Source organism: Phalacrocorax carbo, chromosome 7 (genome assembly GCF_963921805.1).
Source record: "Phalacrocorax carbo chromosome 7, bPhaCar2.1, whole genome shotgun sequence".
NCBI lineage: Eukaryota > Metazoa > Chordata > Aves > Suliformes > Phalacrocoracidae > Phalacrocorax > Phalacrocorax carbo.
This window is the reverse complement of record NC_087519.1, coordinates 37,065,918-37,084,348: the sequence shown is the minus strand read 5'-3', so window position 1 is coordinate 37,084,348 and position 18,431 is coordinate 37,065,918. Positions and strand designations below refer to the sequence as shown.

The 18,431-nt window shown below is 58.5% G+C and overlaps 1 protein-coding gene across 4 annotated transcripts; it reads left to right on the top strand.

The window, feature by feature from the left end:
* The first annotated feature begins 3,456 nt into the window (after positions 1-3,456).
* On the top strand, positions 3,457-12,793 carry PTMA (prothymosin alpha). 4 transcript variants are annotated; one of them, XM_064457499.1, is made up of 5 exons: positions 3,457-3,610; positions 7,969-8,040; positions 8,721-8,811; positions 11,393-11,466; positions 11,918-12,793. In XM_064457499.1, the coding sequence occupies exons 1-5, from the start codon at positions 3,566-3,568 to the stop codon at positions 11,963-11,965; spliced, it is 330 nt and encodes a 109-aa protein (XP_064313569.1). In that variant the 5' UTR covers positions 3,457-3,565; the 3' UTR covers positions 11,966-12,793. The 4 variants fall into 4 exon arrangements, with proteins under 4 accessions (XP_064313569.1, XP_064313567.1, XP_064313570.1 ...); XM_064457497.1 differs by having other exon boundaries at positions 8,721-8,817; XM_064457500.1 differs by having other exon boundaries at positions 3,458-3,610; positions 8,724-8,811.
* The last annotated feature ends 5,638 nt before the right edge of the window (positions 12,794-18,431 follow it).

The window sequence follows — 18,431 nt, the reverse complement described above, 5'->3', positions numbered from 1 at the left end:
TCCCCAGCAGCGCTCCTTCCCCACCGGCTCCTCCAAGCCCCAAAGAGCAAATGCCCACAAAGCCACAGCCCCCACATGAAACCCTTGCCCATTGAAGGACAGAAGGTGACACCGCTAAGATGTCATCTCTGCCGGCTTCACATCCTGCATCACCAGCCTGACCTAGAAACACTACCATGTCTCGTGCGCCGGAGCCCAGGGATGCTGCAGGCTCATCCCTCTGTTTTTTCCAGAGCGTCTGGGTGACAGTCGCCCCTCCCCTGCCTCTCCGAAGAGCGTAATGAGAATTTCCTCCGAGGAGCAGCTTTCCACGATGAAATAATCGCCTGAGCAGCAGGATCTTCGCCGGGGATTAGAGAGGCTGCTACTTGCTGAGCTAGGGAAACGGCCATCAAGGAGGGAAAACTCCTACCGCCTCCTCCAGCACCTTGACTCCTTTGCCAAAGCAATCGCCTGCCGCAGACAGAGTGAGGTCCCAGGCAGAGCTCAGCCCTGGAAACTTCTGTCCTCGATGCTCAGGCACTTGTGCAAAGTCCTTTCCACTCTCCTCCTCCTCTTGCTGCTCCCAGTGGAGCCGCTTCCCAGCCCCAGCTGGCAGGAGGGGTGGAGAAGTAGTAAAGTAGCAGCTGCCTTTTACAGGCAAGAGTTTTGTTGTTGTTTCTTTTTGGGCTGCTGAGGCATAAAACGCTGAGCTGAGGCTGTTTCTGTCCGCCTTATGCGCAGGGGCACTCAGTCGCCAGCGGGGTTATCCCACTGCATGGAGGGACGGCAGCAAGGGCTATACATGGATTTCCGACGCAGAGTGGTTTAAGGCAGTTTTGCTTCCACTCCAGCCTCCGTTGTTTTTTTTTATCCTCCCCCGCCCTGTCTTCTGTGAGATCCTGGTGTAACCATCCCTTGAGGATTCCTAATTTTCTTCCCCAAATGTCCCATGTCTCTTTTTTTTAATCTTGAAACGTGGGAACCCCAAGCCCAAGGAAACATTTGAGGAGGTTAGAGGAGAAGGCATGCATTAAAGCCAAGTTATAGCAGAACTGCTTTATTTTAGGGCCGGGTTTGGGTGTTTTTTTTTTTTCCTTTCCTCTTTCGAATGCATTTAGAGACTCACTGTCTGCCAGCCCCTGGCTGAGCTGTGGCAGAGGGCGCTCCTGCTTCCAGCCCCGTTAGCAACCTACCCAAAACCCACAGCCGCTCCTGAGTACCGACTCCGGGAATAGACAGCAGCTGCCCTTGTCTTGAACACACTGACCAAGAGGCGTAGCCAGCAGCGACCAGAAATCCCAGTTTCCACGGCCCTTTCCTTCCCCCAGGCGCGTGGAGAGGCTCCTGCCCTGCTCCCACCGAGGGGTCAGAGCGGGACAGCCAATGTGAGAAATTTGTTGTCCCCAAAAGGCCCTTCCTGACTAAACACCGGCAGCCTGAAAGCTGCAAGCAGGGCACCGTTGTCCTGAGAGCGGCTCTGACGCAAAGCAAGAGTTTCCCGCGACAGAGCTCAGCTGGCGGGCTCCCAGCCGGCAAGGTGGCCCCAGTGGCAGGGGGACAGCCAGGGCAGGAGACCTGCGGCCAGCCCTGCTGCAAGGTCAGCTGGATGGTCAGCAGCCAACAGGAGGCCACCGCCGCCATGGTGCTTCCCGCTCCCGCCACAGCCCCGAGGCCCCAAGCTCCCCGGTCAGCATCCCAGGGCTGCTCCCACAAGGGGCAGGACACCGAATGCTGAGCAAAGTAGTACTCCATAATACAACTGGGCACCCTGTTTGTGGTGCAATTGTGTTTTGTGGGAGGGACATTTTGTCCTGGAAACAGGGCCGTTTTGGCCTCAGTGTCCCGGGGGCATGCAGGGATGGGGTGAGGGAGGCCAGTGTCATGACGCCTCGTGCCACAATGCCTGGTACCAGGTGGCGCGTGGGCTGCCATGGCTTCTCTGCAGCTCTCTTAAATCGGTGGGGGGGAAGCCCGGGAGCAGCCCGGCTCCCAGGATCCAGGAAAAGCGCACCCTCTAGCCCGCAATAGCCGGCCCGGGGGGATCGCGCCCCTGCAGAGTGCCCGGTGCCCCGTACCCCTAGGCAAGCAGTCCCGGCTCCGCTCCAGCGCGCCGCCCTATACCTGCTCCGGGTTTTCAAAACCACTCCGCTTTAGACAGACAGGAGCTCCAGCCAATAATAAGCCGCAAAGCGTCAGCACAGCGTTCGCTCAGCGTTGCCGGCCAATCCGCATCGCTCGATCCCTATATCCCGCCCTCCGAGGACAGGCTCCGCCGTCTATCGCCTCGGCCCGGCGGCCATATTGAGTGTGGCAAAGACGCTGCGCCGTCTGGGGGTACTTTTCCTCACCCCCTCGCCCCTTCCTTCGCATCTCCCGCAGCGGGGAGCGCTTCGGCGCGGCACTATCTCGTCCGCGGGGCCGTTGAGGGCCGCTGAGCGGCTCCCGACAGGTGGCAAACCCGTGTGGTTTTCCCGTGAGGGGCTCTCGGCGCCATCTTGAGTGTGGCAGGCTCCCCTTCCCCCCCCCCCCCCCCCCCCAGTCGCCGCGCCAGTGCCCCGTTACCCCGCGGCAGGGGGGAAAGTGGGGCGCAGGGGTGGCCCCGGTACCCGCGGGGGGTGTCTGACGCCCGGTGTTGCGGCAGGCTGCGGAGGGGGGAGTGCGGGGAAGCGCCCGGTGCGTGCCAAGCCTTGAGCTCAGGAAAAGGTGGGGGGGTGGGGGAGAGGGTCGGCGAGGCGGCTCTGGGTGGGTGTTTTCAATTGTAAAATAAGCAAATGGGTGGGAACCCCGCATTTCTGCGCGGCGGCCGGTACTCCCGGCGGGCTGGGCTGGCCGCCGCTCCCCCGGGGGCGGCCGGCTGTTGTTGTTGTTGTTGTGGCACAAAACGAAGTTTCCACTGCGCTGAAGACGGGGCGCCGGTTGCGCTGGGGGAACGCGGGTTATGCCGGCGGGGCCAGGCCCGGGGCTCCCCGGTACCACCTGCCCGCTCCGGCACCTCCGGGCACCGTTCCCCGGGCGCGGGGGACCGGGGTGCGGGGGGGAGAGGACAGCGCCAGTTCTCCCGCGTTACTATTATTATTTTTAACTCGTATTATTTTTTCCTTCCCTCCGCGGGCGGGCGCGCACGCCTCCCGCCCCTCGGCGGGCATGTGGCGGGGGACCAGGGGGGCGGACGGGGGGAGCTCCTCTCTCCCTCCCGCCGCCTGGCGGGGCGGGGCGGGGGCGGAGGCAGCACGAAGGGAGGGGAAGGAAAGGGGGCGGGACTCCACCGCCCACCGCCCCGCGCCTCGCCCACGCTGAGACCGGGCCCGAACTCATCGCCGCAGTGTCGGCGCCGCCGGCTCCTGCCTCTTTAAGCGGCCGTGCCCATTGTTTGAGCCGCGGCCAATGGGAGCGGGCGGCCGCGGCGCGCGCGACCAATGGGCGCGGCGCGGGGCAGCGCGCGCGCCGCCCCCGGCTCTATAAGAGGGGCCGTGGCGCCGCGTGAGTCCCCACTGGCTCGCGCAAAGCCATCTTGGCATTGTTCTGCTCGCGCCGCCGCCTGCGCCGCCGCCACAGCCCCGCCACAGCCCCGCACGCCCCCGCCATGTCCGACGCGGCCGTGGACACCAGCGCCGAGATCTCCGCCAAGGTGAGCCGCCGCCCTGCCCCGCCCCGCGCAGCCCCCTCCCCGCGCTTTTTTTTTCCCCGCTATATTTTTTTTTTCCCGAGCGGTTTTTTTTTTTTTTCATTTTTGTATCATTTTCCCCTTTTAAAAAATGTTTTCCCCCTTTTTCCCCCCGCCTTCCCACCCCCTCCTTCTCCACCGAAGTTCGCGGCGGGGTTCGGCGCGGAGCCGCCGCGTTCGCCGTGCGGAGGTGCCTGCGCCGTTTCTTTGTCTACAGCGTGCGGGAAAACGTGCTCGCCGCCCCTCGCCGGTGCTGCGAACCCCGCCGTGCCGCGCCGGGCTCTGCGGCCCGCTCCCTCCTGCCTTTCCCTGGGACCTCGGCGGCGGCCCCGGGGCCGTCCCGGGGAGTGCGGGGAGGGGGGGTGGGGGGGGTGGGAGTAGGGGTTGCGCCTCAGCACTAGTCCCCGGCGGGGGGATGGCGGCGGCGGGCAGCGCTCGCCTCATTCAATCCGCCGCGGGAGCTTGACAGCACCGTCAAACTTGGGTCCCGCTCGACCCCGTCCCTGCGAGAGGGAGCGCTCCGTAGCATGCACCGGGGCGGGGGGGAGCGGTGTGTGTTGTGGAGTTCCTCCCGAAAAAGGGGGGGGGGGTGGCGGTTGGTGTCTTGGAGTTGCACCCGGTTGATGCGGGGAGGGGAAATTTGGGGGTTTGCTGTGCTGGTGTTACCCGCGGAGGAAGCGGGGGGCAGTTGCTGTTTCGGAGTTGCCCCCCCACCCCCCGGAAGGGTTGGGGGGGGTCGGCAGTTGCTGTGCCGGCGCTGCCCCGGATGGGGGTGGGGGGGGTGTTTGGTGTTTGCTGCTATTTCGGAGTCGCCCCCGGAGGCGGGAAGGGGGGCGGTTGCTATTTTCGGAGTTGCCCCGGCGGGGGCAGCCCCCGCGGCCCCGGGGCTGGCGGCTCCGGGCCGAGCTCCCTGCACCGGGATAACTTTGGGAGCCGGTACCGGGGGTGATGGGAAGCGGTTGGGGAGCGCCGGTACTGACCGGGAGAGGCTCTCTCGGGCGTCCCCCGTTGCGGCTCCCGGCGCCCGCCTTTGTCTGCCGGTGGCGGCGGAGCGTCCCCCCTTTGAGGGGGGGCGCCGGGCAGCCGGGCGGGCTACGCTCCCCGCCGGGCCGTGGGCGGCGATGCGCCCCGCGGCCGCCGTAGGGTCCTCCCGCCGCCGCCGGGAAAGTTGTGGGGGGACCCGGCTGGGAGCGGAGGGATGCGTGGGAAGGCGGGAGTGGGGCGCCGCTCCTCACTCTGCTCCACGGCCGGCACCGGGTCCCGCCGCTCCCGGGGTAAGCGGTGCTGGGGGGGTGGGGGGAATGAACCGACGGGGAAGGAGGGCTTACGAAAAAACAACCAACAAAACGCCGTTTCTGGCAGATTTCGATTTCACTTCTGTTTCCCGCTCCCGCAGCCGTACCCCCACCCCCCACCCCCCCCCTCCCCCCCGCCTCCGTTCCGGGGCCGCGGCTTGGTCCCCGGTTCTACAGGAGCCGGGAAGCGGCGCGGCGGGTCGTCCCCATCCCTCCCCGGGGGAACGAGGCCAAGTTCGCCGTTAACCTTCCCCTGCCCTTTACCGAGTGGGGGAAGGGGGCCTCGTCCCCGTCTCGGCCTCCCAGGGGGATGGGGCGGGACACCGGGGTCCGCGAAGCGGGCGGGGGGCGCGCATGGCGGCAAGGTGACACACACACCCCCACCCCCCCGCACACGCGGCCGTGGGGGTGATCGCGGAGGCACCGGGGCCGTTCGCCCTCGTCCCGCCTTCCTGTCCGGAGCGCTCCTAGGAGGGGAGAGAAGGCGGGGGGGGGGGGGTGCCCCGCCCCGCCCGGGCGGTGGCTCCGCGCCGAGCGCCGCCCCCGACCGCCGCCGCGCCGAGCCGTGGGGCGCCCACCACGTGCGGCCCTGCCCGCGCCGCCCCCTGGGAACCGGAGTCCGCTGTGCTCCCTTCCCCCCCCCGGGACTACATTTCCCGGCATCCCGCGGGGCGCTGGGGCCCGGCGCGCTGGCGGGCGGCCAATGAGAGTGGCGCGTAGAGTGGCGCGCGGTTTGAACGGCGGCTGAGCGCGTGGCGGCGCGGGGGGGCCCCCTGCCGGCGGCGGCGGCGCGTTCTCTGCCGATCCCCAGTGGACGCGGGTCCTCGCCGGGGTGGTGGGCACGGGCGGGGGTGGTTCCCAGCCCTTCCCACCAGGATCCAGGCCTCTGCCGCGGGCCCTCCCCGCTAGGAGCTGCGGCTGCACCGTGTGGTTGTTGCACTTGCACCAGGAGTTGCAGCAGCGCTGGCACTCGCGCCCCGGGAGCAGTGAAGGTAGAGGTTTCCGGGCAGTTGGTGTATGACTAAACACCATCGCTATTTTATGGACAAACAGCCTTGCCACACCTATAATTAGAGGCTCTGTCAAAACTTTGGAGCTAAAGTAGTCCTGCTGCACGGACTCCTGGTTTGGAGGCTGCTGTACACATCTGTCTGTTTGTATTGGACCAGGCCTGGGGAAAGGGAGAAGTTGTGGTCCTTTCTGCAACCCTGTTGCTAGCACAAACTTCATGACCTGGCATCCTGATGGTCGTTAAACTGAGAGCGTCTTCAGTGGTGTGGGAAAGGTCAGTGCTGGAGATCTGTCCAGCTAAAATCCCTAAGAATGAGTTGTTCCTTCACTAGGAGAATTGCTTACGTTTTGTGAAGGACTTTTCTTTTTTTTAAAGAACCATCGGGCTTAGTGAGATGTGGAAAGTCTGACTGCTTGATTTGCTCTGTGTCTAACTTAAGAATTGCTTCGTTGCCCTCATGCCCGTTTGCCTGACAGAAGGCAGCGGCTGCAGAACGCAGCAGGGCAGTGGTGTGTGAGAGGTTAAATGGTTGTGATCGTTCTCCAGGGATTAGGGGAGCGGGAGCTGCTGACGGTGTAAAACTGGTGTGACTGGGCAGTGTGGAGGAGATGGCCTGGGATTCATGTGAGCAGTGAAAGAAGGAGAGAGCTTGTGTTTTGGTTCACCCCAGACTTGTGGGATGCTCATTTGGTTAGGTGAGCTTTGATCAACAGGTGCAGCTGCCCCAAAGCTTGCTTGCAAGGAAAGGTTTTCCCCGGTACACTGGTGGCCAGGGTGCCTGTGGTAGCAGCATCTCTCTGTGCCCATCTGAGTGGTTTGAACAAGCTGGTGGTCTAAAACCCCTGCACTGTCCCATCTAAGTGGCCTGCAGGGTAGTAAACCCTTCCTGAAACAGCAATGGTCACGCTAGCGGGGCCAGGGCCATGCTCCTGCCCACCATGAGGAAGTGACAGTGGCTCAGCAGGAGTGAAAGTGCCTGCTCACTGCAGGCTGTGAAGCAGCCGCAAAGGGCAGGCAGGAGGGAGGAGAAGCTGCTTGCCACTGCTGCTGCAGCAAAGTGGGGAGCTGCCAGCAACTTCTAAACACCTCGTGGTCGTGGCTGAAGCCGGCTGTGTGGCTGTGCTCCTGGCCCTGGGGAAGGGCCTCTCTGCTTTCCTTGGCTGGGGTAACAGTCCTTGTGCTGAAGGATCTTGCTCCAGCTGATGGAGGAACAGAAGGGGAGGAGGATGCAAGCAGAGATGCCAGTGTTAAATCCAAGTGTTCTTTATGCAGGAACATGAAGTTGGATACTCTTAGCCTGTTTGCTGAGCGACTTGGCATGACATTTTGACAGTGATCAATAGCAAAAACACACAAGCTCCCACTCTGCTTGCGGTGGAGAGTTGAACTGAACTAGCCAGGCACAGCTCTTGGAGCAGTGTAAAAATAGACTTCTTCCCCCACCCCATCCTGTTACGCTTAAAGCTGCAAGCTGGATCCTGGAGTCTCCTTTCTGCTGCTGTGAGAAAGACCAGGCATGTAGTATTTGCTGTATGCCCATGCAGGGCAGAGACTGCGGTCTCTGCTAATGAGTCCCTGGGATTTGTTCCTGCTGCGAAGGTACCAAGCAGCTGTGGATGTCCGCAGCCCTGGGGCGGCAGAGCCCGTACGTTGGACAGAGCTGCTGGCTCTCTGTGGCTTTGCAGGAGCTTGCGTGGACGGTGCTAAGATGGGCAATCAGCCAGCTCTGCTGCTGTTGAGCATGTGCAGATGGCCAGCTCTGTTTGGGAGCTCAGAGGTGAAACAGAGCAGTCTCTTTTTTAGATAGCTGCTCTCTGGCAAGGCTGACTTGGATTGAGATTCACCCCCACACTTTCCCATTCCCAAGGAGGAGCCAGAATGTGGCGAGCAAATCGGTGTGAAGAGAAACCAGCTTCCGTGCTCTCTTGGACTGTGTGTTTTCACACCTGATCTGCAGCTTCTCTGACCCAAGCACCTGGAATCAGGTGAATTCTCTGCTTTTCTGCTCCTTCCAGGATCTAAAAGAGAAGAAGGAAGTTGTTGAAGAAACAGAAAATGGCAGAGACGCACCGGCCAACGGCAATGCTGTGAGTATGGCTACAATCTGCAGGGAGAGGCAGCCCATACGCCAATGTCTTTTTATTTTCCTCCCCATTCTTGCACTTGCTGTGAGCTTGTCCCCGGCCTTGCCTGAGAAGGGACCCGTCCAAATGGCAGCGCTGTGCTGTGCGGAGCCCTCAAGCCTTTGGGGCCTCAGGTTTAATAGATGCTCTTGAGCCTGTGGGCAGTTCATGTGTATGCAGAAAGGAAGGGCTGGGCTTGGATCCCCTCCCCAAAGGCTATATCCAGTGCCGCCTCCTTCCTAGGCATTGGCAAAGGAGAGAAAAAAAAAACCCCACAAACCCTAGATTTACAGTGTTACAATCAGTTGAGCGGGGAAACACATTGTGTACAAGTAAACCGGTTGGTTTCCTATTTTTAACATGCTGGGGGAAATTCACTCTGCTGTGTTTCAAAGTGTTGCAAGAGCCCTTGCAGTCTTTGTCTTGGCCTCAAGGCTGCAGCCCTGAATTACTCCAGACTTGATCCTTTGTGCCGGGGCTGCCTGTGTCCTGCGGAGGCAGGCAGGAAGCGGGATGTGTGCCTGGGGCTCCGCTGGCCTGGTGCTTTGCTTTAGGCAGGAAAGGTGGAGGTGCCCACTTGTGCTGAATATCTTTTCTCCCTTCCCTGGTGCAATTTTTTTTAAGTGATATTTTGTCTTGCCAAGGAGAACGAGGAAAACGGAGAGCAGGAGGCTGACAACGAAGTAGATGAAGAGGAAGAGGAAGGTGGTGAGGAAGAGGACGAGGAGGAAGAGGGTGATGGTAACTTTCTTTGTTCCCCCTGCCCCCATCCCACGGCTGCGTCCTGCCTTGGACAGCAGACTCTTGGGAAGCAGAGGAGAGCAGAGAGCAGCATCTCCCCCTCGCGGCTGCAGCCGAGCCACTCTCACCAGCCAGGCTCAGCCCTTCTTGCTTGCCTGGGCTGCTGGTGCTGGGAGTGAAGTCAGCCTTGAATCCCTTCCAGCAGGTTGAGGGCAGATTCCTTCCTTCCTCCTCTGGCCAGACGGCACTGTACCGCGGCGCTGAATAAGCGCATTAGCCCTTCTGTGCGAGTAGTAAAACCTGCCCTTGACTCCTGTGATTGCAAGGGCTGCCGCAGATGTGAGTGCCGGCTGGTGGGGCAGGGACAGCCCTGGATGGCCATGCTGTGTCAAGAGGGATAGGTCACAGTCTTTTGTGGAGCAGCAGGCTCAGAGGCTGACGTGGTCCCCTCTGCCAACCCTTTCCCAGGCCAGATGCCATGTGGAAGGGGGCAGGGGAGCCTGCAGCCCTTCTCTGCTCCTCCAACGGGAGTGAACAGGCTTGCTCTGAACCTTCCCTGCCTGCAGTGTCCTGAGTCTCCCTGCTCTCTCCTGTTTCCTGACCTGACCCAGCCTGGAAGTGGGTTTTGGCAGCAGCAACCAGAAATCCAGCAGTGACTTGCCGAATCACTTCTCACCCTCCCTGCTATTATTTTTTTTTACCAAGATCTACTTGGATGAATAACATTGTTTATTTTTATCTCTCGTTAAGGCTGAGAGAAAATCATTCTTGTTATTCTGAAGTGAACCCGGGGCCCTTGATTAGCTGTTACTAGGTTAATCCCCTGTGAATTTTCAGTTTACGTGCTGACCTACTAACCTCTTGGTTAGTTTTAGGGGACAGGGACAGGGCTGGAAATTTAATGACCGTTAGGCCAGTGCTTATTCAGACAATATAAGCAGGGAAAGCTGCCTCCTTTGGGATAGCTCTCTGCTCTCAGCAGCCTGCTGTCTCCCATGCCCTCTGGTAGGAACTGTCTCACTAGGGAAAAACTGGGAATTGTGGCTCTGTTCATACTTGGGATTTTAACCCTTGAGGTCAGAGCACAGTGCTGCCATGTGCTGTATTGAGCCCATCTACCTCCAGCCTTGCTTCAGGGTGAAAGAGGGGGGATACTTTTTCTCTCCCTGCTCCCTTTGGGCAGGAGGGAGATGCATGTGCGGCAGGCGCATGTGTGCAGGGTGGAAGTGTTGCTTAGATACTGCTGTGACAAGCCTGGGGAGCTTTGGTCCTGCAGTCCTGGCGTGCTGAGTGCAGGCACGATTTGGCATGCCGTGCTTGGAGGCGTGAATGCCTTGCTGGGATCCTGCATGGACTCTGTCTGTCCATGCCTGGTGCCCTCGGGTGTTCCCTGACTGAGAGCTGCACCTGAGCAGTTGAACGCTGTGGGAGAGAGATTGAAAGGCCGTGAATGCAGCTTGCATCAGCTTTTTTTTCCCCAATGCTTGCGGCCAAACTCTATCCTGGAGTCTGACAGCAGAGGGGGGAGCTTGAGGGTATATTTTTCTCACCCTTCTCCCCATCCCATCTCATTATTTGCTTTGCTTAAAGCAGCTCAAAGAACTAAAAATGCTTCCAATCAGCTTGCTGCTGTCACCTGACCTGCCGACCAGCCTGGTGCATGTGATGGCTGCTGGGGCATTGATCCATTGCTGGGAGCTAATCTTGGCCTTTCCCGCCACATGGGCCATGCTGCGGCTGGGCACACGCCAGGGGGAGGGGAGGATGGGCTGACCTTAATCCCCCCTGGCTGTCTATACGTGTGGCTTGTGGCAGTAGGTTTAAAGCCAGCTTACTGGCCTTAACACTCTAAGTTTTAGTAGGGTCTCCTGTTACACAAGAGACTTCTCTTGGCAGCTGAGAGGTTGTTGCTCCTCTGGGGCCTCCAGACTTGCCCCTGACCCCCCCCCCCCCCCCCAAAACTGGCCAAAGGGGATGGACTAGGTCGTTCTCATCCACTGGCCTATTTGAGCCCAAAGTGGGTCAAGCCCAGAGCTCTCTGCTCAGCCTCCTCTCTGGCTGTAAGATAAGTTGGTAGCATTTGTTTGCTGTTCTGATAATTAGAAAGTGTTCTGACTCAGAACTAATGCATTCTGGCTCTCTTAACTCATTAAAGATGGGCTAATAGCTGCGAAGGGAAGCAGAAGTAATCTGGAGCGGTTAGGCAGAGCAGCCACTAGAAAGAGTTTTTTCCTCTCCCTACCCCCCCCCCCCCACCCAGCACCTTTTTGCTGTGATTTCAGCACTTGTGGTAGGTGCTGGTTTTGCTGTTCCATTGCCTGCACTACAAATGCGGTGTGAGCCAGACTTAATGCAGTCAATCTGATTTCCCCTTTGGTGGGTCAGGTCAGTTGGGGGATGCCCTGAAAGCCCCCATGTCCTCAGGTACCTGTAGCACTGAGCAGGGGCTGTGCTAGCTGGGGAGATGGGCGGGACACTGGACACTGCAGTGTGGGGCTGAGCCAGAAATGAACCCACAGCAGAGGTGCATGGTGCTGTAATGCCCTGAGAGGGTCTCACATTCTTCTCCGTGCAGGTGAGGAAGAGGACGGTGATGAAGATGATGAAGCTGAGGGAGCCACAGGCAAACGGGCAGCTGAGGACGACGAGGTAGGAAAAGCAACAAGCCCCTTGGAGCTGCCCGTGTTCCCAGAGGGCTTGGGGAGGGTGTCAGCAGGGCTGGTGCAGCCAGGCTGGGCTCTGGGACTGGAATGCCCTGCCTGTGCATTTCCTGTGCCTCTTCGGGGACACAGCCCAGTTCTGTTTATATGCTGGCCTGGTTAGAGGGGTGTCTGCTCTGGCTGCATGGAGGCACTGGCCCTGGGTTGGGGAGCCCCAGCGTGCCCATGGTGGGTCAGGGTGAGGTGCCTGGGGGCTCCCCAAGCTTGCTGCAAGAGAGGATTTACGCGATGGAGGGAGCAAACACTTGTGTTGCTCTGTCTGTCCCTGAGGTGGGAGAGGGACCCAAAAACCCTCTCCTGCCTCACTCTGCCTGCCGTGGTGTGGCTCCCAGAAGCCCTGCTCCCTGTCCCCTCTCATGACGGCTTTTCTTTCCCCCCAGGACGATGACGTCGATCCCAAGAAGCAGAAAACTGATGAAGATGACTAGGCAGCAAATTATTATTATTTTTTTTAAATAAGGAGGAAAACAAACCAACAAAAAAGGCCAGCGCGTCCTCTTCACCCTTGGGAACCCCCTTCCCTCCCATTGCAACCCCCTCCCCACACACACACACCTCCTTCCTTCCCCCTCCGCCGTGGTCATCCTCACCAAGTAGAGTGAACCCTGTCCCCGGCCCCCCGGCGCGGCGCTGCCACTCAACGAACATACGAAACGATTCGCCCGTTAGCGGGGAGAGAAACCCCCCCTTCCCCCACAGACCCCCTTTCCCCCAAGCACCAAAACTTCAAGGCCCTGCTTTCTTTCTTAAAAGTACTTTAAAGGAGAATTTGTTTGTATTTTTTATTTACATTTTATATTTTTGTACATATTGTTAGGAGGTCCGCCATTTTTAAGTGATCTCGGATTGACCAAAAGGGGGGCTTTGAAGTGTATATCTCTCTTGTTACCTATCTCTGACTTTACTTGTGGTGTGACCAGGCCCAAACCATTATCTCAAAGGAGAATAAAACAAAAGCTTGTAAAAAAATTAAAAAAAAAAAAAGACAAAAATGCAAAAAAAAAAAATTTACAATCTTATTCTGAGCATTCCAGTAACTTTTTTTTGTGTATGTACTTTAGCTGTACCATAGATTGTGGTTTGTATGAGGTGGCAAGGCCAAAGATAAAAAGGTTTTCTTTTTTTTTTTTTTCTGTCTATGAAGTTGCTGTTTATTTTTATTCTTTTTCTTTTTTTTTTGGCCTGTTTGATGTATGTGTGAAACAATGTTGTCCAACAATAAACCGGAATTTTATTTTGCTGAGTTGTCCTAACAAGGCTGCCTCCCAACTGCTGCTTTTGGTTTTAGTTTTAATTTGTTTTAGTGTTTTATTTCTTTCTACCCTTCTTTCTTTCCTTCCTTTCTTTGCTTTGGACTTGGGCTGGGAAGAAAGATGGAGAGAGGTTGGAGGGGTGCAGGGTGTTGACTGGGGAGGGTCTGGAGGCTATGGTCCCAGCTGGTGTCAGCACAGTAGGGCTGTGCCACCCAATCCCCTGTGCTGCCGATGTCGGGGCAGGTAAGCCAGGGTTGGTCTCATGGCTGTGAGAGCTGCAAATGTGCCCCCAGCATGGCCTCTGCATGATCCTGCATGCTCTGCCTGCTCTTGGGGAGTGGTGGGAGAGGTTAGACTGAGGAACCGTAGGAGATAAAGGCACAGTGAAAGTGAGCTGGGGTGTGTGAGTATTGGGGGGCTCAGCAGTCCTGCTGCCCCTCTGCAGTCAGACTTGTTGGGGACTCTTTGGCTGGTGCAGTGGGGATGAGAAACCTGCCCCAAAAATCCTTCCTTGCAATGTCTTGTGGGTGGGTGACCCTCCAGTTGTGAGATGGTGGGTGCTGAGGCTGTGTAAATGTCTCCCCTTCCTTTGGGCTGCATGAGGCAGCCTGGGGCCTGTTTATGGCATTGCTGGCAGCAGGGTAGGATGTGTGCTGGAGGAGGCAGTGTTCAGCAGGGATTTAATTCAGCCACAACTGGTCCCTGAGGGATGCTCCAGACTGCACTGGCCACCCAGTGATTTCTGGGGTGCCAAGTTACCAGAGGTTTGGTGGTGGGACTGTGGGAGGCAGGCTGAAGTTTGTCTGTCTGCTTTAAGTGAACCAAAAATGCTGTAACTTAGCATAGACCTTTGCTGCTTTGCTCCTAACCTTCCTCCTAACTAATTTTTCCTCCCTCTAGGGCATTGGAGCTCAGAATAGCTCAGCCTGCTCTGCCAGGTGTTTGGAGACCTCTTTGCAGGAACCTGCCTTGTCTCAATCTATGCCTCCCAAACCTTTGCCCCGGCTCTGGCAAGTCCCCTTTCCCCTGCTGACTGGGCCCATTGCCAAAGCCCTGCCAGAAGGTCTTGTTTTCTCCTATTGCCCTGCAATCCTGGCAGTCAGCGCTGAGATGCTGGGGGGTGATTTTTTTTAATTTTTTTTTTTAAAGAAGAGGAACTGTTGTGCATGTAATGTGGTGGCTGTGAGGGTCACAGGTCCTGATCCCTGGGAACAGCCAGGTCACTTACTCTGTATTTACACTGGTGGCAAATAAGCTCAAAATCTGGCTCCTTGTCCTTAATTATCCAACTAATCGTGGTGCTAGCTGATAGCTTATCAGATTTACTGCCTTGATTCACAGGCCATATCCAACCGTGGCTCTTGGCTGCCTGGGTGATGGGGTGCTTGCGGCAGGGCTGGAGGCCAGTGCTAGATTTGATTAGCGGGTGCACTGATGTCCCCAATGGGATGTGACAACATGGGAGCAGCAAACAACGCCGCTGAGTGTCATTGTACGGCTGGGTGGTGCTTTGTTGTGCAGCATCAGGAGCCATGCCCATCTCCCTGCCGCAGCTGCCCCGCACATGGCTCTGACGATGTGCGATTTGAGCTGGTGCTTGCACATTTGTGAGGCAAATTACTCAAGTGTCTGTGGCAGAGAGGAGCCGGTGAGAGCAGGCTCTGCATGCCACTGAAATGGGGATCCTGCAGGCACAGCTGGTGTGAGGACCCTGGGGGAGATTTTGGGGGAGCATTGGCCTTACTGCCCCCCACTTCAGAGCAGGACCCTTCCTACAGCCTGCAGCCCCCAAAACCTGAGGGTCTTGGGTAGTAGGGTCCTCTTCGGTCTGGGATTCGGGGTGTGGGGTAAAACTGGAGGCTACCCCTGACCTCCTAGCCAGATGGGCTGGCAATGGGTAGGGCACAGAGCAGCCAGGGGTGAGGAGAGGACAGGCTGGGGGAGCCCCCAACCTCACAGCTCCTGGATCTCATTGGGCTGCCATGAGCCCTGCAGCTGCTGGCAATGGAGAGGCCAAGCCCAGGTCCCTTGCCTCCAGCTGTGTGGGGCAGCACCCATGTTTCTGCACCCTGTTTCTACCCCCTCTGGGTACCAACCTGCAGCCATGGCTGGGTTCTGGAGGCTCTGGCAGCCCCCTGCCTCCTCATGCCCCCTGGGTGTGCTCCCATGGCTTTAGTGCAGAGAGGACAGGCACTGCTCTGGGCATGGAGTATGGCAGGGACAGGCTGGTCCTGGCACTGGGGGCTGAGACCCATCACAGCTCAGTGCATGGGCCACAGCAGGGAGCCCCTTCCCAGCCCCACTGCATAGCTACCCAGCTCCAGCCAATCCCATACTGCCACCTGTCCCTCCCTTCCCACCTCCACCTCCCTCCCTCCCTCGTGCTGCCTCCACCAACCACAATGAAGCAACATCCAGGCCTGGCCAATCCCAATATGCCACCTGGCTCATTCCCCCCAGCCAATCACACACCGCCACCTGTCTCTGCTGCTGTTTCACCCTTCACAGCAGCAGCTCTCCAATCGCAGGGTGAGGGAGACTGCTCTGAGCCAATCTGGAGCTGCCACCTGTCAGCTGCCCCAGCCAATCAGGGGCAGCCATACCTCACCGAGGGGTATAAAGGCCCCTCACGGCTGGGTCTCAGCTTGGCTTCTTCTGAGGTGGGGGTAATTGTCCTCTGAAAGAGCCTCCTACCTGGTGGGTCCTGGGGAGATGCAGGCTTGAAGGTGGTTCTTTGTCTCATTTGGTCCCTGATGACACGCAGAGCTTTCTGGGTGATCTGAAACGCTACGAGGATTGCTCGCCTGGATGATGCCTTGGGATGATGGGAACCAGGAACAGCAGGTTCCCCTTCAGCACAAGAGGGCTTGCAGGAGTTGTACTAGCTGAAGGCACCTCTGAGGATGTCTCAGAAATGATCTACCTCGTGGGCTGGCCTTGTGCTGGGGGCTGCTGCTGGGACCTGGGAAGTCCCACCTGCTCCTGGCATGCAGAAGATGGTCTCCATGCCACCACCTGCTGACTAGAGCCAGGCTCCATGGGGGACTGGTGGTATGGGACTGGAGGTGAAGAGCATGTGGCCATTGGGTGCTGTGGCACTGGGTCCCTCACCTACGGTTTAACAGGTAGTGTGTTCAGCTGCAACCTGTGGAGCAGAAGTACTGCTTGTACTGCCCCTTGCCTGCGGACATGACCCATGCATCACGGGCAACTTGATTCCTGGTTGGACTGCTGATCGTACTGGTCCTGGAGACTGTGGAGGTGAAGGTCTGAAGCTGTTCTGGGATGTAGTAGCTGACTGCTGACTACCAAAGATAGCCACTGGGAGGGCTGCAGGGTGCCTTGTAAAAGCCTGGAAAGACTTAGGCTCTGCTAATGTGCCCCAGGTGGCCACTTGGACCAAAGGTGGCCCTTCCCAAGAACCTTGCTGTGGCTGGGCCTCAGGTGGCACGGTGGTGTCCTGTATGTGGCTGAACAACCAGGTGAATTGAGAGCACCTTGCCTGTGGTTGGCCTGAAATGCAATGCACTGGTGGAGCCATGCTACAAAGGTCATGGCCAGTGTAACCAGTGGGGCTGAGCCCATGTCCTGCAGGCACCTGGAGTAGGTATGGACCAGCAGACCTATCTCCAGTCCTGACCTCCTGCCCACAGTAGGTTAGGACCTATTTCTTCAGCTCAAGCCTGTCCTGCACCAGCTGTACCTTTCAGTCAGCCTCATCCAAAACTCTTCTTGTTGTATCTTGACAACCTTCATGAAATTTGGAGCACCTTCATGGCTCAGTAGAGAACCTGCCTGTGGGACATGCAGGACTTGGACTCCTAACCAGACATGGGCTGGGGGTACTGGTGCAGTTTCTGTCTGGGCGAATAATTGGCATCTACCTGAGAGTATAATGAGTGAAACTGCCTTCCAGGCATGGTTCCTCAAGGTCACAAACACATTAAATAAGACACAAGGAGCTGTTCCTCTGACAGAGCAATTATCATCTGGCTCAGGGTGAGAGGTGTCCTGGGGGAGCAGACCCCTTGGAGCAGGCTGGGGAAGCCTGGGGCCCTTGGCTGGTCTTGGCCCATCCCATGTGGCAGAAATGTGCCTCCAAAGCGGTGCAGGGATGTCTCTGTGCTTGCTCTGAGAGCTGTCTGGTGCAGGCAGGAAAGCCCAGCCCATGCTGAAGAGCAGAGGTGGGAGAGCTGATTCCTTTCTTGTCCCTGGCTGCCACGTGCCCCATGACCCATCCGCCTTGGTGAGCTGGGGCAGCTCTGGTCCTGGATAACTGACCTGGCAGTCCCCAGCCCAGTGGAGGTCCTCAAGATCTGAAACCCAGCTGGATGCTAATCCCTGCTGCCAGCTCTCCTTGGGGCCACCACCCTTCTTCCCTGCTCCAGGGCAGCAGCCTCAGGGAAGAAGCAGAGCTGGGGTGCTTGTGGCTCCTCCTGTACAGACACTGGGAATCCTCCATCCTTCCCTCTGCTGATGGCTGCTCCCTCTTGTCCAGCTGACCTGATTCTCTCTGGAGGGTGGGGGAGCAGGAGGCAGGGCTCTGGGGGACCCTCAGCTTTGCATACCCCAAGGAGGGCCGTGGCTCCTGTCCATGGCTGTCTGGGAAGCATCAGAGCAGTAGGGGACAGCTGGGGGTGGTGGGGCTTAGAGGACACCCCTGTAGTACCACACTATGTGTGATCCAGAAAGAGACCTGGGAAGAAACAGTGAGCACCGTGCTTTGGAGCAGATTGGGACCTGGAGAGGGTCTTGCATCCCTTTCCTAAGAATGCAGTGCAAGTGGGGCAGCTGGGAGATGTGAAAGTTCAATGCTGTTAGCCCCTGGAGAATCCACAGAGATGGAGACCTCATAGTGTAAACCCACAGGGATGGGGTCTCTGCTTGTGTCCATTCCTGTCTAGGAGGGAGGCCTGAATGCAAGGGGCTCTGCCTCACCCTGCCTGCCAGGCAGGGATGTGGGTCCTCCTGCTCGCTGTGGGTACCTCTCTGGCCCCCTCTCCTTTGCTGCAGGCAGAGTGAGCTCCCAGCCCTGGTCTTTCAGGGAGCTGGAAAGCAGCACCCCTCTTTCATGACGTGGGGTAGTGGGGTGCCAGGGGTGATGCAGCTTGTGCCCAAAACTGGAGGCCCAGATGCTCGGCTGGTGCATGACCTGTGGGCAATGCTGAGGAGGACAGCCTGTAGCAAGTGTGAGCCACCCACTGCCTGGCTGGCAGCCTGGGAACTGCCAGCCCCCTGATCTGCTGGCAGGGAAGGGATGTGGCTTCAAATTGCCTGGCAGGGAGCATGGTCCTACGTGGGGCTGGGGAGCCTGCTGAGCCTGCCTAGGGTTGGCTCTGCCATCATGCAAGGCCCCAAAGGCAGTGTGAGGGCTCAGAGCAGCTCCTGGCTGCTGTGGGGTGCACCCTCCCCACAGGGATGGGTGCAGAGCCAGCAGCCCAGGCTCCTGGTGAGCCAAAGCCCAGCCAGTGCAAGGGCTGGCTCCCTATCCTGGGACAAATGCCCCTTAGCCCTGCTTATCCCCCCAAGGTGGGGATGTGCTGCTTCCCTGGGGACGCACCCTAGCGCAAAGGCCCATCCCCAGAACAGACTGTGGGAGCAAGGCCGCAACTCTGGGGTGTTGTCCCCGGGGGGTGAGCAG